The sequence below is a fragment of the Electrophorus electricus genome, chromosome 17 (assembly GCF_013358815.1).
Source record: "Electrophorus electricus isolate fEleEle1 chromosome 17, fEleEle1.pri, whole genome shotgun sequence".
Classification (NCBI taxonomy): domain Eukaryota; kingdom Metazoa; phylum Chordata; class Actinopteri; order Gymnotiformes; family Gymnotidae; genus Electrophorus; species Electrophorus electricus.
Window position 1 is genome coordinate 4,625,572 of NC_049551.1, and position 16,539 is coordinate 4,642,110.

Genomic DNA, 16,539 nt, shown 5'->3' on the forward strand with positions numbered 1-16,539 from the left:
CTCTCCTTAACCCACACACCTCTCTCCTTAACCCACACACCTCTCAACACACACTCCTCTCTCCTTAACCCACACACCTCTCTCAACACACACTCCTCTCTCCTTAACCCACACACCTCTCTCCTTAACCCACACTCCTCTCTCCTTAACCCACACTCCTCTCCTTAACCCACACACCTCTCTCCTTAACCCACACTCCTCTCTCAACACACTCCTCTCTCCTTAACCCACACTCCTCTCTACTTAACCCACACTCCTCTCTACTTAACCCACTCCTCTCTCCTTAACCCACACTCCTCTCTCAACCCACACACCTCTCTACTCAACCCACACACCTCTCTACTCAACCCACACACCTCTCTCCTTAACCCACACTCCTCTCTCCTTAACCCACACACCTCTCTCCTTAACCCACACTCCTCTCTACTTAACCCACACTCCTCTCTCCTTAACCCACACTCCTCTCCTTAACCCACACACCTCTCTCCTTAACCCACACACCTCTCTACTTAACCCACACTCCTCTCTACTTAACCCACACTCCTCTCTCCTTAACCCACACTCCTCTCCTTAACCCACACACCTCTCTCCTTAACCCACACACCTCTCTACTTAACCCACACTCCTCTCTCCTTAACCCACACACCTCTCTACTTAACCCACACTCCTCTCTCCTTAACCCACACACCTCTCTACTTAACCCACACTCCTCTCTCCTTAACCCACACTCCTCTCCTTAACCCACACACCTCTCTCCTTAACCCACACACCTCTCTCCTTAACCCACACTCCTCTCTCAACACACACTCCTCTCTACTTAACCCACACACCTCTCTCCTTAACCCACACGCCTCTCTCCTTAACCCACATGCCTCTCTCCTTAACCCACACACATGAATTAAACGCATTGTTTCTCTTTCCATAATTCCAACCACTCTCCACTCAGGTGACAACAGAACACGATAAAATTAAATAAAAAGATCCAATTTAAAATGGGTGTCAGGACAGATTCCAGTTTGTACACATATAATAGAAGACAAGCAAAAAAAATGTCACGATACTAAGAATATTAGGTTTTGTAATCCAAATGATTCATCTGAAGTGTGGTTTGACTAACAGCAGGTCGAAATTCGCATCATGGACACACGAGGCAGCCAGTTTATGGGATCCTACGCTGTAGATGTCCATGTTCTTGAGTTGTGAAGCCCCACACCGACACCTAGTGGATCAAATCGGAAAACAAGCCTCTCAATCCCAGCCTGCTCTGCGCGCACCACACAGACTCCTGCCCTGTCTTCTGCTTGGGGCTAATAGTGGCGGACATGTTGATGTGGCCTGTAGATAAACAATATTGACTTTATTTGGGGGATTTAACGGAGAAAGGGTTCGCTCTACAGGCGGAAGGCACAATGGATGCTGTCAATGCTTTTAACCACGAGGTTAGTTTGCCCTGTGTATATTTAAACATGTACGGATAGTTAGCCAGCTAGCTAACTGTTATTAGCTAGATGTGGGCAGCTAGCGATCCCTGGGGATCAGGCCACACAGAAAACGAGGGCCTCGGAAATGAAAATGCACTTAAACTCCACTCAGTGTGGCCTGGCGAGGTACATGACCCGTCACAAAATGTATTCGGTGATCTTTCTTTTTTTTTTTAACAGCCGTGGACGTTTGTAAATGAAAAACGCTCTTTTCTTCTTCAGAGACTGACGAGTAAGCGAGGTGGGTGGCTCGTTAGCCTTAGCCAGTTAGCCTGCGTGATAGCAAGAAGGTAGCTAAAGCCAGTCAGCTATCTGTCCCTGCCCCTTAGCTGCCCTGCAGACAACGTTACAGTCTAGCTTTGCTTTGTTTGCTAACCTGCACGTCAAACTGGTTAAAAAATATACCAGGAGCTGTAAGGCGTCTCTGGACATGCAGAGACTTTTGTGCGACGGTCCCTCGTCTCCGTTTTGCGCGCTGTGCTAGCTTGATAGCACCCGTGTTGTTGATGGCACTGAATACAGTGAGCGCTGTAACTCCCAACACTTATCCCCGCTTCATTGATTTAACAACACACATTTACCATTCATTTCCATAATTGCGAATAGGTATTGTGTATGCCTGAAACTTCCGTCAGTTAGCAGTACGGAGAAGTCACTAGTTAGGGTAGATAGCTGGTTTAGTTAGTGGTGGACTCTGTCTTGCTCCCCTGTGTTGATGTGTGTTACTGGGGGAGTTGGTGTTGGCGCCTCGCCAGTAAGACCTACCGTGTCATTCTGTTTGAGGTGTTGGTCATCCTGGAAAACTAACCACCCATAGAATGAAAGTAGGACGACAGTTCTGCTTTCAAACGATTCTTTTTGTGCCATTTTTTTTCCAGCTGTCAGAAAGCATGCTTACTGCAATGTTTTTGTCAGTTGGTATGCAACCTTCAGAAAAGTCTTGCTGTATTTCTGGTGTTGCTCTTTTATGACTATCTTCATATACATGGAATTCCATCATCTCTGTTCAATTCTAGTCTTGACTGATCTGAACATTCCACAATGGGCAGTTTTAAAAGTATTGCAAAGAGCCCAGAATATACTGTGTTCCTCTCATTCTTGTAGATGCTCCTCTGTGACTTTGGAAGTAAAATACATAAATCATTGAGCACTTTTCTCTACAAGTAGTCCTGCACCACCATTGTACTTCTGTTGAATGCATTTTAGTTTTTATGTTCTTCATAGAAAACGTTAATATTAAATGCGTTTGTGCACTATATTTCTTCTCATGCAGATTTGTAAGTGGGAATTTTGAGTTTGAGAGGCACTATATTTAAAAAATGTATTATTTATTATTAGATATTTTCACTCTATCAGTGAAAAATTACAACTAGCTCTTCACCATTTAGCTAATGGATAAAGAGGTTATTTGTTTGTTCTTTTGGTTGTTATTGCAGCGAGGGCTGGGTGATTTGGCAAAAAATATGATCACAATGTTTTTTTTTTCTCGTATAAATCAATATGGACATTTTTTACAATATACAATAATGTTTCCATTTGAAGACCATCTTGATGATGACTGACATCTGAAGAAACCAAAGGGTACACTTGTAGTGTAGCTGCAAAAATAGAATAATGCAACATAAATATAAACATAAATATTTAACTGTACGTAGAAGTTAACTACTTCGTAATTGTTAAAATAATAAAACTAAAAACCTTTGGCAGGTAGGAGAAGTCTCTTATGATTGTAGTTGTACAATCAAGACCAAAAAATTAGTGCACCAAGGACCTAGCAAATTTAAGTATGACTGTAGTATAAGATAACATAACTTAAATGTTAAAATATTATTTAAACCTTTGGACAGACTAACATGGGCCCGTATTTTCATAGCCTTGGTGTGGTCACTAGGATGGTCCCTTTGCAGGTGATGGAAAAGATTTATTCTTCCCATATTGGTAACTAGGCCTTGTTCCTTTAATCTGCACCTCACTGCAGATATTAAGACCACGGTCTTATCTTTTTTGTCAAAATTTCCTTAGCTTTGCAGGATATTGCAAGTTTACTTTCACTATCGTGCCCCTTGCCGGTTCCACTCACTTTCTCTCTTGTTTCCAGAACTTTCTTCAGCACTGGTAGCGCCAAAAATGCTTTTCTGGTAGGAAATGGGTGTGTACTTTGACAGGCAAGCCAAAAACTGCAGACTGAGTGACTCTTGTCATGTTTATTTCTGCTGCGGTAGGCTGTTATCGAGTAAAAATACCAAGAGCTTATCATTATTATTGACACAAATTTTATCGCAGAGCTGTTTGGAGACTAGTGGCAGCCCTGCTTCAGTGGGGCACCAGCATCCTGTGCGTTTTACGCCCTCCACTCACACATGTGCTGGGATGTACTTACGTTGCAGTTGTTCTCCCTGATGGAGTCCAAACCTCCCATCTCAAGGGCGAAGATGATCTCCATTACCAAGTCTGCCATAAAGGCCATTAAAGTAAGTTCAGTGACTTCCCAATAATTACAAGTGCTCTGAAGAAAAGCTCTCCTATCATGAAAAGATGGGTTTTAATCAGTCCTTCAATGTGTACAAGTATGTAATGAATGGCTAATTGATTGTGGGTGCTATAGTAAGGTTACATTAGCACAGCTTTTAACTATTTACATTAACCATTTGTTAGACAAAAATTAACATGTATTTCTCTGTCCCAGTTATACAAGCATGTTGTCCAAATTGTTGAGAAATTTATTAAGAAGGTAAGCCTTTTTCCAATTAATCTATCAGTTAATTTAACTTTTCCGTTTCATCTTTTACCGAAATCTCTCTTATGTGGCATTTGTAACGTTTCACTTCTTCTCAACAGTGCAAGCCTGAATACAAAGTGCCAGGCCTCTATGTGGTGGACTCCATAGTTCGACAGTCCCGCCATCAGTTTGGTGCAGACAAAGATGTGTTTGGTCCAAGGTTCACCAAGAATATCACTGGGACTTTTGAAAACCTCTGCTTGTGTCCCACAGAGGACAGGGTAAGAATTTCTCTTTCTGTCTCTTTCTCTTCCTGTCTGAATTTCCAGTGTAAGTGATTGAGAAGTACAATGAACAGCTTATGCCTTTACTGTTGTAAAGTCTTAGAAAGAGGTTGTTTCACTTATGTGTGTTTATGAAGCATGGTCAGGTTTGACTTTGCCCTGTGGGTTTGCTCTTGGTCCTGACCCGTTTTCTCCATTTTCTCTCACTGCTTGCAGAGTAAAATAGTGCGGGTGCTGAACCTGTGGCAGAAGAATGGAGTGTTTAAGATCGAAGTGATCCAGCCACTCCTGGACATGGCTGCTGGATCCAGCAGTTCAGCTGAACTCCCACCCATGGACAATGGGCCAGATGGGGGTGAGTCAGTTAGCCTGATAAAGACTGAAACTTGCTGGCTTTCACTGGAGTCCTGTTCTGCTGCAGCACTTGTACCTTGGCACTATTAACATTTATGCTTCTGAGAGTGAGTTAACAAAACAAGGTCATGCTGCATTTAATTGGGCAAAAAGCACTTTTTTCCATTTTTCTAAGTTAGGCCTTATAGTTCTACTGTAACCAGTAATATATCTGCATTTGGCTGTGCTTATAGTCTCATTTTCGTTTTCTGTGGCTTTTATCTCAGACGTTTTCACTTTTACCACCCAGCCCTTTAGTACGTCAGAATTCAGTCAGTGGTCTGGCTAATAGTTGGCTTCAGAAATGGCCTCTTTTGTTTCTTGGTCCATGGTGTAACATAAAATGGTACAACATCCAGTTCAACATTTATTTAAAAATTTATGCCTGGCAACTATGGTCAGATGGTTTAATAACAAGGGAGATGTTAGACATGTGAATTTTTGTTTGTTAGTTTGTTTGTTTTTGTTATGGTTTAGTTGTTGTTTTTTTCCCTCGGTAGCTACATCCCCTCCTTCCCCGGCACGGGAGGTGGAGAACCACCCTGACGTGTCAGCAAATTCTGTGCCTGTGCCCGTGCCGCAGCTGCAGAACTCGGACGCCTTTGCTGCCGTAGCGCAGCTCTTCCAGTCCTCCCAAGGGCAGCAGGTACCACAGACCATCGCCGCTATGACAACCACCACTCCAAACCACTCCTTAATCAAGTTCTTTGCTTAAGTGTGAAGGATGGGTTTGTCCCTGTGAGGAGCACCCCCCCACCAAACTTGCCACATGGTTTCATTTCCTGCTGTCTCTCATGCACCCGTTCTCCCAGCAGCTCCAGCAGATGCTGCAGACGTTCCAGCAGACCAGCAAGCCCCAGTCTCCAGTGGTGGAGAATAGTGCCACGGCGCCCCTCCACGTACAGACGCCCTCCGTGCCGCCGACTACCGGGCTGGCCCCGTGCCTCCCACATGCCTCACAGCCCGTAGAGAGAAAAGCCACCTTCGACAAGGTGAGTGCACTTCTCCACCTCCAACGTCCATGCAGGCCTTGGTAGACTAGTCAGAATTTTGAGTCATAGACCTACTGTTTTTTGGTCTTTGAACTGTATTCCTCATGATTAGAGTAAGGTTAAAATATAAAATATGTGGTATCCTGTTGTGTATTTTAGAAACTTCTCGATCGCTTTGATTATGATGACGAGCCAGAGGGTGGAGAGGAGACCAAGAAGGATGAGACGTCCTCCGTCCAGCCTGCTTTGTATGTCATGGCCCAGTTGGTCAGAGTCCCTGTGTGCATTTCAGCTTGTCTGGAAACATCTACCAGAACCTCAAACAAGGAGTAGCAGCATGAAATACCTGTTGTGTTGCTTGTGTGTTTGTAAACGGAGGCACTGTGTGTCCACAGTGGCTTTCCTGAAGGAGCCCAACAGCCTCAGCAAGCTTCAGCAGCCTTCCCCCAGCCAGCCAATCAGATGCAGCACTTCCAGCAGCACATGATGGGCATGACTCAGGACCAACAGGTATGGTTGGTGCCTTATGCCCCACCTAACAAGATTTGCATAGGGGTTTATGCTTTTGGTGATAAGACAAGACGAGTTTGGAGCCTGCATGATCACTTGGTCCTGTTTGTCATGTGTATTCGTGGGTATTCTAATGTAAAGCACAGCCATGATTGTTGTGTTTTACACAAGAGAGTGAAGATGAGTAGCCATTTTGGGATTAATAACAAGTTGCATGTGCAATATAATGGCTTTGTGGTACATTTACATCTCACTGAAGCAAGGCGATATTTGCTCCAGCTCTCGTTAATTTCTGTGGAGACAGGCAGCAGTTGTGCACAGAGGTTTATGGGAGTGAGTGTGTTGCGTACCAGACAAAGAAAGCATTGAAAAGTTGATCTTTTTTTTTTTTTTCAACTTTATGCAAATGAGAAGTGAGATTAGCTGGACTACAGCCATTCAGCACCAGGTGCAGTTTATCATGTAACATTGAACACACTGCAGTCTGTTTTGTGATGAGATGGACGATGGAATTATCATTGCTTTGTCAAGTTTTCTTGTACTTTTCGACATGACTCCGCACGAGTGCAGAGACCTGTTAAAAATAAGTCAACCATGTAAGAGGGTGTCTGAAATAGTTAGTGCTTCTGGTGGGATTTTGCCTTTGTTTTTCTAATTAAGATGTTCAGCATTTAAATAGTAATTTTACTTATGATGTTAACACATGCATGAATAGATAGTTAACTAGCTGACCAGGGACATTTGTTAGCTGTATATTTACATAGTTTTTAGGATCGTCTTGCTGTGAGCAGATAAACTTGTTTGCGTTTTTAGTGACGTGCTTCCAAAGCAGGCAGCAGGATGCAGACCAAGCGTTTTGATTCACTGCAGTGTAAACGTACCGATAGCGTGATGTTTGCCTGTAGAATGACAGAGCAGGCCACTCTGATCCTCATGTTGGGTATCCCACCAGGTTCTACCTCCGAACGGGCAGGTCCCGGGTTTCGGCCGGATGCCCCTTCAGCCCTACCCGGGAATGATGCCCCCGATGGGGCAGCCCCCCACCACAGTGCCCACTGGCTTCCCTGGGGCCTACCCTCCTCAGAATGACGTCTTCTCTCAGCTCATGGCAGGGCAGCCTCATCAGGTAAAGGGCCAGTAATAGGCCTGATATTTGTAGACAGTAGAAGTGACATCCATAGTAAAAGCAGTTTATACTTGTTAGATTTAGGACCTTGATTTGACTCTGGGGGTTTTTTTTGTGTGTGTGTGTGTGTGTGTGTGTGTGTTGTGTGCGCGCGATTTTTCACCATAATCCTAAATATCACATAATTAATCATTTTTAATGTTCTTAACACAGGAATCCTCTGTGGATTTAGATACATCTTCAAGACATCATCCAGACGGCAGACAGTCTCGGTCCCAGTCAGGGTCAAGGTAGGATGTAATGGAACTGGCCCTCTTTTAAAATATCATTATTTACCTAAAGGACACTATGCAGTCAACCTTTTTTTCCCCAAATGTCACGTTTTTCCTGTACTTCAGTGGCCTGGCCCGGCAAGTTATATGTGTCACGCTGTCGGTCACTGACATTTGATAATGACTGCTCATCTTTCTCAGATCCCCAAAGCGGAGGCGGTCACGGTCCAACTCGCGCTCCAGGCGTTCGCGACACCGTCATTCCCGCTCGCGCTCCAGGGAGCGCCGACGGCACTCGCCTCGCTCCCGCTCCCAGGAGCGGAGGGATCGGGAGAGGGAACGAGAGCGGGAACGCAGGCAGAAGGGCTTGCCTCCTGTCAAACCAGACACGCTAAGCGGTAAGTTACAGCTCCCTTCTCCTCTTAAGGTTGGCTGGCCCGTGAAGGGAGGTTTAATATCTGAGGTGCAAAGAGATGAGAGGCTTATTTCCCTCTAAAAACTTGTGCAACATATTAGTCATTGGTCATCATGGTATTTGCATTTGTCATACTGCTACGGTTAAAAAAAAAATTTTTGGTTTAAAAAAAAAAAAAAAGGTTATGTAGGTCACTTTTCAACTGTATCACATCAATTACTCAGGAGCATATTATATTTTACTCATATTTACAGTATATAGCATTAATTGCATTGTAATTATAATGGAGAAGTTTTCTCAATGTCGTGCAGCCTTAGTTATCAAAGCCCGCAGTTCCCTGTGCTATTTATGTTCATGCGGAAGCGGAACCTCTCCTTTCCTCTCCATCCCCCTCTCCCTCTCTCCGTCCCCCTCTCCCTCTCTCCGTCCCCCTCTCCCTCTCTCCGTCCCCCTCTCCCTCTCTCCGTCCCCCTCTCCCTCTCTCCATCCCCCTCTCTCTCTCTCCATCCCCCTCTCCCTCTCTCCATCCCCCTCTCCCTCTCTCCATCCCCCTCTCCCTCTCTCCGTCCCTGTACACCCTCTCGCAGTGTGCAGCACTACTCTATGGGTGGGACAACTGGACAAGAGGACTCAGCAGCAGGATGTGGCCTGTCTCTTAGAGGAGTTTGGCCAGATAGAGTCAATAAACGTAAGACTTTGCACAAGTTCCTCTAATGTTTGGGCATCATTACTGTAGCACGTAACATATGTAAAGGGTAATTACCATAGCATAATAATAAAGCATAATTAATGTGCGAGTGGGTGTTATGTTTCCTTCTCCCTTACCTTTGTTTCCTAGATGATTCCACCTCGAGGCTGCGCCTACATTGTCATGGTTCATCGGCAGGATGCCTTTCGAGCTCTCCAGAAGCTTAGCAGAGGAACATACAAAGTCAACCAAAAAGCCATTAAGGTACTGGACATTTAACTGCTTTGATTCCTCTCTCGCTCTCATATATATATATATATATGTGTGTGTGTGTGTGTGTGTGTGTGTGTGTGTGTGTGTGTATATGTGTATATGTGTATATGTGTATATGTATATGCACACAGCAGTCCCTTTCTCCTGCTTCCACAGATCGCCTGGGCTCTAAACAAAGGCATAAAGTCTGACTTTAAGCAGTACTGGGATGTGGAGCTGGGTGTCACATACATTCCCTGGTCCAAATTGAAGACGGAGGATCTGGAGGTGTTCAGAGAGGGTAGTATGCTGGACCCAGATACACTTTCCCCAGGTAACATCCTAAGCCTACTGGATCACCCACATTTCCTTTGCGTAGAAACTTTTGAGAACTGATATAGGTCTCACTTTTGGCGTGCTTGGTTTCTTCTCTCCAGAGTGGCGAGGCCTTCAGGCTGAGCTGGAGATCCCAGACGAGGCGTCCCAGAATGGCAGGACAGACGTGGGGCAGACTGATGAGAGCCCAGCTCTGCTCCCTGCACAGGTAACGAACGACAGCCCTCCTGCAATCATCACGAGCTTCCTGTATTTTGTCCCACTTATTACTAAGCTACTTAAAAAGAAATCACTGTTGCAGCTTCTCTTTTACAGCTTATCTTACAGACTTGAGGATTGTAAACCAATACTAAATGGCAGTATTGGTATTAATAGAGACATAATTATGTGTCTTGGTGTTTTGTTTGCTTTGATTATGGCTAGGGAGGTCGAGCACTACAAATGCATGTGTTTTATACTGCAATAATCACTAAGGGACAAACATGCACACAATTAGTGTCTTTTTGGATTTTCATGAACAGACCTTTAGAATGAAAGTTCTGGATGTTTGTGCACTGCTTCTGTTTCTGTAGTTTGCTTTACAAAGCTGTGTTTTGCCAGCTTGTATTTTGTCTTCACACCTGAGCAATCATGGCACAGGCTGCTGGCAGGCTTTGTGGGTGTCAGTGCACACTTTCGTTTCAGCTTTAGTTCCCATAGTTCCCACATAGTAGTTCTGCCTCGGCTTAACGTATTGCTTTGTACATCACGAAAAGCAACTTTTCAGGAGAGGTTGAAAATATCTTGGCTTCCCACCACTTTATTGAGAGAATTTTTGCATAACATGGCTGTGTTCCTAGAGGTGTGGAATGCCTATAGGGCGAGGGTCAGTGGAACACAAATCCAGATTGTGGCATTTCTCATGACACTAGCAGGACTGAAATATTGTGCCAGTGTGTTGTGAAAAATTCATGCCTCACTATGACCGTGCCATACATGGACAAAAAGCATTTGTATTACTCATTTATGATACGGTGTGAAGGGGCGCAAGTCGTCGTTGTTTGTGAGGGTGAGGATTCCCAGAATGCTTTGTGCACTGAGCATGTTAATCAAAATGTTACATAAAACCATTATGTAATTATGTAAAAACCATTATCTTATTTTTTCTATTATTGTTTATTTATTTTTGGATAAATCAGGTCTCTCTCTCTCTCTCTCTCTCTCTCTCTCTCTCTCTCTCTCTCTCTCTCTCTCTCTCGCTCTCTCGCCCCCCCCCCCCTCAACCAAGGCTCCTCCTATCCAGCCAGCAGGGTCTGCTGGGCCCGTTGGGGTTCCACCACCAGGCTTCCCTGCTCCCATGAACATCCCACCACCCTCATTTCCACCCGGAGTTCCTCCACCTCCTGGGCCCTTTATGAGACCTGGGTTTAACCCCATGCAGATGCCCCCAGGTACCATAGCTGTGGCATCACGTGAAACGCATTGCATGCAAACTGTTACTGGGTTCCTGAGTGGTGCATTCACTCTATTATCGTGAGTTTGCTGTGCTCCTGATTGCTGTCATCCTGATGAGGGCAGTTATATATGTGTGTATATAATGTGTGTGTATATATATATATATATATGTGTATGTTTTATTCATATATATATATAATGTATGCATGCATGCAAGAAATGTAATCAAACAACAGCATTTATCTGTGCGTTTATCACTGCCCACTTTTCAGGATTCCTCCCTCCTGGTGCCATGCCTCCTATTGGCTCAGCTGGTCCCCTGCCGCCCACGTCGGGCATCAGCATGCCACCAGGTCAGTCCAGAACTTACTATGTCTTGTCCTTCTAAGCCTCACAAAGATCATTTAGGTATTTGCTGCTGGTATGAAGCAACTAACAATGCTAGTGAGGAGCACTAAAGCCGTTTTTAGTAGCACTAGACGTCCTAAGAGGTTTCTCGGGTTGTGCCTTACCTCCATAGTTAGTGGCTCAGTGGAGGAACTGCCAGGCGATCCACCAGGGGTGGGCTCCAGGGTCAGTAGGGAAGGAGCAGATGCATTCAGCCCTGTTCCAGGTGGGTGATGATTACTGAGAGCTAAGATGAGCCACTCCTGGGCTGTCAATTTATGAGCACTGTTTCTGGGTTGGACCTGATGCTGCATCAGAACCAACATTCTGTAATGTTTTGTGAATGCAGGTTATGCTTATTAGTGCATTGTATATAATTTGATGCATTTGTGTATGTTGTAGATCATTACAAGTTCCTGTTTCAATCTCCCTAGGGAACCAGGTTCCACCAGGTGGTCTGCCAGGGATGAGCATGCAAAATCCACCAGGGCTTTTAGGCTCAAGGCCAGGTGTGATGCCTCTACAGCGCCCCCCGGGGATGCCCCCTCCACACCTACAGCGTTTCCCCATGCCACCTCCACGGCCAGGCATGCCACCAATGCCCCCGCAGATGATGCCACCCAGGGGCCCACCTCAGATGATGCATTGTGAACCTCCACCAGGGGGCTTTGCTATGCCTCCCCCACCACACCCCATGAGAGGCCCCTTCCCGCCTCCTGGCCCTCCATTCATGAGGCCGAGTGGGCCAAGAGGACCAGATGTGCCTACAGAGGACCAGGAGGGCCGACCCTTCCGGGGCGAGCGGGCCGCACCCAGCCGCGAGCGGGACAGGGACCAGGACTGGTACGGCGGACGCCGGCCATTCGGCGAGGGACGTGCTGCAGAGAGGCCAGAGGGACGCGACCGCTTCGGGAGCTGGCACGAGGAGGCGGAGCAGAGGGCTGGGCGGGACAGAGTCCGGGAGCGGAGAGACTGGAGGCGGAGCCCTGAGCCAGAGAGAGAGAGAGACCGGGAGAGGGAGGGTGAGGAGCGTGGCAAACGTAGCAGAGACAGGGAGAGGAGCACCCGCTGGGACAAGGATGACAGACTGGACAGATTGGCCAGCATGGCCGGAGCACCCAATGGACATGAGATGCTCAGAGACTCGAGCAGCTCCGACCGCCCGGTAGACTCTGCTAAAGAACTGCCCCAAATCACGGCAGAAGCCCCAGTCCATCCTGCTGAAGCAACCTCAGAGTCGCAGGGAGTTCAGAGCCAAGCGGCAGAGCAAACTAAGTCATCTGAGTCATAGGCTTTGGTTAGCTGTGGAGCATAATGCTCAGGATGTTTGTCCTTTTTTAACCTGATGGCGTGTGTTTGTGTGATCATTTGCTGATGTACAAACGTATATTAGCTTGAATGTTAATGAAAAGATCATATTTTTTTTGTGTGGGTTTAGACCTAGAGGGAAGGATCAAATATTTAAGGAAGGAAAATTAACAAACAAAATCTTATCTGATCTAGGATCAGCCTGCTTCACGTTGGTTTCCATGTCCTTCTTGGGGACACCCATCTTACATCTTACAGAGTGGCAAATGACCCAGAAATGACATGCTTTTGCCAGATGCACAAGGTTTGTGGTTTCATAGAAATGGATAAAGGTTGATCCTATGCCTGGTTCCTCTTCTCTGGTTTTATTTAGTTATTTACTGTAAATTGACTTTTATCAGGTTTCTGGTGACCATAGGGTGTTGCCCTGTGAATCACCCTTGGAGCTTCAGTGTCAGTCTGCACCAGTATTTTATGACCCTGCACTGCACATCTTGGTGGTTTCCCTGCCCTAACACAGCTGTGTAAAAATCATTAATGGATTGTTAGTTATCTGACAAGTTAAGTGTGAGTCAAGTGTGTGTGGTACAGGAACAACAATGAGATGTGCAGTGCAGAGGTATTCCAAACTAGAATTGGGAAAAACGTCTTTAAAACACAAAAAGACAAGATATATTAAATAACTGCTGTAAATATGCTTACACCATTCAAATGATATTTGTAGATTTGGAGAGGAAGGTGTTTTTGAAGTATCTCCCATGAGTGTCAAAGATAGAAACCTTGACTAAAACAAGACAAAGACCCTTTTGCTGTAATGTTTTTAACTTACAATGTTTACATTGTACCAGAAATGAGATGTTTCTATACTTTTTAAGTTTGTGGAGATGTGAACTCATTTAATATTTCAGCAATGGGGATTTGGTTTTAATAAACTATTTTCATACCAAAATGAAAGAACCGACTTCACACCTAATACAATTAGTTCTATAATTGCGTTTTCAGTATGATCTTAGTCTTTCTCAGGACTTGTCATTAAATATCAATATTTTTAGAAAAGTTCAAAAGTTACAAGTTAAAGTTACAAGTAAATAAACTAGCTGCTCACAGACATCTCTCACTTTAAGACTTTCCTGTACTGTAATGGAATGCATATTTTCAAACACTTAAAAGGGATTTGCATGTACTGGCTGTTTTCTTTGCATCCTTTTTGCAAATGTTCTTTTGCTTCATCCTGTGTGATGAACCACGCTGGGAGATACTATTCTGAAACAGGTTTTATGCTGCAAATGTTAAAAGGTTCAAAAATGGTCAAACAGTTGAGGTTTGAAAATAGCCCAAAGGTTTGAAATTATCGTAGGGTCATTCAGAATGTTATTACCAGAATATACTAGTTCTTTTTCTCACCTTCAGCAAATAGGCAACATAAAGGTGGCATATTTTCCTTCTTATTCAAAATGTTATATTATTAGGACTTGCGTGATTATCCTCATACTTCTGCTTCAGTTCAACATTTATTGGGTACTGGAGAGTGCATAAAAAATCATTTTAATTTTTCTGTACTGCCCCTTAACGTTTGTTTAGGAATTACAATTTATTTGACGTTGTCTTTGATGTCATAGATAACACTAATTGACTATAGCGAATCGCAAGTTATCTTATATTGCATATTCTTGAACTTTAAAATCAACAGAGCCTCTCGCACTCCACCCACTAAGCATAGCTCTACTCCAATAAAAGAGATGGGGCATGCATACAAATTCTGCTTCTGGATGCAACCAGGAGAAAGGTTAGTCTTTACATTTTATTCTAGAAAAAGAGACCAAATATATATTGCTCAGATTTCTTTCAGGGGTGCCACCAAATACAATAGATTGTAGCAGGGATTTTATTGCTTATTCATTTGAAAATTGGGCTCAGCACAGCTCTGGATCTGCTAGCCGACTAAAGCTTAAAGCAACAGCTTTACTGACCCTTGTTGGAATGAATGTGTATAAGTAGGTAAGTATTTTTAACTGACGGTCATTGTTTTAATTTCACACTTTATTCGATAATGCATCAAGTAATGAAAATATACCAAAATGTGCATGTAAATCTTTACCTCAGCTTAAATTTTTTTATAAAGTTTCTAATGTTTTATTATACACTGACGTTTTTGAAATTGTTATTGACTTTCCCACGTTTAGTGCTTGTGTATAGTCATAGCCTGTTAGATAGACCTGATTAACCAGCAGAATATAAATGCTAGCCACCTAGCTAATATTAGATGAACTGTGCTGTCCCCTAGAGAACTTGATTAGCCTCTGTTTAAACAGCATGGATTGAAATGTTGACAGACACCTAGTATTTTACTTCTGGTTCTGGTATCTCTGCAGACTGGAGCCCTACAAGTGGGTGGGATTCACACTGCAAGTGGGTGGAGACCAGCAAGTGGGAGGGACTTGCAGCAAGTGGGTGGAGATCAGCAACTGAGACGTTCTTGCATCACCATAGAATGTATTTGGAATGTCTGTGGAAACGCCGCTAAAGGAAGCAGCCACTAAGATTTTATTGCACATCCATTTATGGATTTCATTGTACTTCTTCAATGTACTACTTCTGTTATTTTAAGAAGTTTTAAAAAAGGACAAAAGATGTTCCTCACCTTGTGGGCTTTGTCATTTTCAACAGTTAATTTATTTCTTCATTTTTGTGTGTTTTCTCCCATTGCATTGATGTATTATTTCAATTTTAATGTACTATATGTTCCAAAGAGCATACTGAGAAATACTAAACTTCTCATCACTTATTAAATATAGGCTACGATGTGTTGCATATGGGGCAGTGGTCACTCAGTGGTTCGGGTACTGGACTAGTAATCAGAAAGTTGTCAGTTTAAGTCCCACCACTAGATTCCCATTTCTGGGCCCCTCAGCAAGACCCTTAACCTTCAATTGTGCAAGTTGTATTCAATCAGAATTGTAAGTCGCTTTGGACAAAAGTGTCAGCTAAATGCCATAAAATGTACAGCATGAGTACAATAATTGCCAAAACAAACCTTAAAGAAAGCAATTGTATTCATGTAGCAAAATCAATTTCTTTCAGCACACTTGCTCACTACTTAAATTAAACAGATCTCACTACAACATATGCAGGCTCAAAAAGTTAAAATAAAATGCTTATAATTCTTGGTTCATTGCAGTAATGTACGTGTTTTGTAGGTGTAATTTAGATGGGTATATCGCAGTACATGTTAATTCTGTCATAAGTTTGATGATTGTACTGGCATGTACTTGTGCTTTATTAGGTCCACCTTGTACCTGCAATATTTGACCTTTTTATGAGAGACATCTACCACACAAGATCCCAGGAATGTCTTAACTGTAAAATGCTACACTAAAATAATCATCATATTTAGAGAGAATTTTATATTACTACTTCAAAACGTGTAAGAACCCTGCTCCTACGATGCTCCCAACCCTGCAACTTTTAGTTCCCACAAAATCAGTTGGAACAGGTATTATAGAACAGGAAAAAAGACTCAAATGTGCAGGGCATGGTGTATTCTGGCCCATGATATATTCCAGGACCAGCATTGGAAATCAGTGTCATAAGAAAAGACTTGGATAAGCTTTCTTCATTCTTACCTGGATTGTGCATGGCAAATTATGGATGGAATACCACTCCATGATTAATTGTAGAGTGTTTCATTTTCACATCAAGTTAATATTTTTTACAAAGTAATAGAAATACCCTAACTACACAATTTTAAGTACAATTAATCATATTCAACATTTCCATACTGTAAAGTATGCATTCGATAGGAGAAAATGTCCACCAATTAAGTGCACAATGAAAAGATTGTCAGCCTAACAATTTAACATGTTTTATTCAACTGAAATAAATATTTTGATTGAGACAAAGTATGGTAATCATTAAGATGAACAAAGGCAGTATTTATCATCA

General features: G+C 43.5%; 1 protein-coding gene across 5 annotated transcripts; it reads left to right on the plus strand.

The window, feature by feature from the left end:
- Window positions 1–1,293: 1,293 nt before the first annotated feature.
- Window positions 1,294–13,780, plus strand: scaf4a (SR-related CTD-associated factor 4a). 5 transcript variants are annotated; one of them, XM_035535673.1, is made up of 21 exons: window positions 1,294–1,439; window positions 1,662–1,722; window positions 3,869–3,952; window positions 4,168–4,212; window positions 4,320–4,481; window positions 4,701–4,839; window positions 5,378–5,523; window positions 5,690–5,869; window positions 6,029–6,117; window positions 6,265–6,379; window positions 7,332–7,505; window positions 7,719–7,795; window positions 7,979–8,175; window positions 8,780–8,880; window positions 9,031–9,144; window positions 9,310–9,466; window positions 9,570–9,676; window positions 10,736–10,898; window positions 11,175–11,255; window positions 11,423–11,515; window positions 11,724–13,780. In XM_035535673.1, the coding sequence occupies exons 3-21, from the start codon at window positions 3,881–3,883 to the stop codon at window positions 12,578–12,580; spliced, it is 3,069 nt and encodes a 1,022-aa protein (XP_035391566.1). In that variant the 5' UTR covers window positions 1,294–1,439; window positions 1,662–1,722; window positions 3,869–3,880; the 3' UTR covers window positions 12,581–13,780. The 5 variants fall into 5 exon arrangements, with proteins under 5 accessions (XP_035391566.1, XP_035391565.1, XP_026856702.2 ...); XM_035535672.1 differs by lacking the exon at window positions 1,662–1,722; XM_027000901.2 differs by lacking the exon at window positions 1,662–1,722 and having other exon boundaries at window positions 5,693–5,869.
- The last annotated feature ends 2,759 nt before the right edge of the window (window positions 13,781–16,539 follow it).

Bases quoted from the DNA above. Each gene is read 5' to 3' on its own strand.
- scaf4a (XM_027000900.2), top strand. From the start codon at position 1,509: ATGTGGGCAGCTAGCGATCCCTGGGGATCAGGCCACACAGAAAACGAG. The intron at 4,213-4,319 runs GTAAGCCTTTTT...TCTTCTCAACAG, and splicing joins TTGAGAAATTTATTAAGAAG to TGCAAGCCTGAATACAAAGT. The intron at 5,870-6,028 runs GTGAGTGCACTT...TGTGTATTTTAG, and splicing joins GAAAAGCCACCTTCGACAAG to AAACTTCTCGATCGCTTTGA.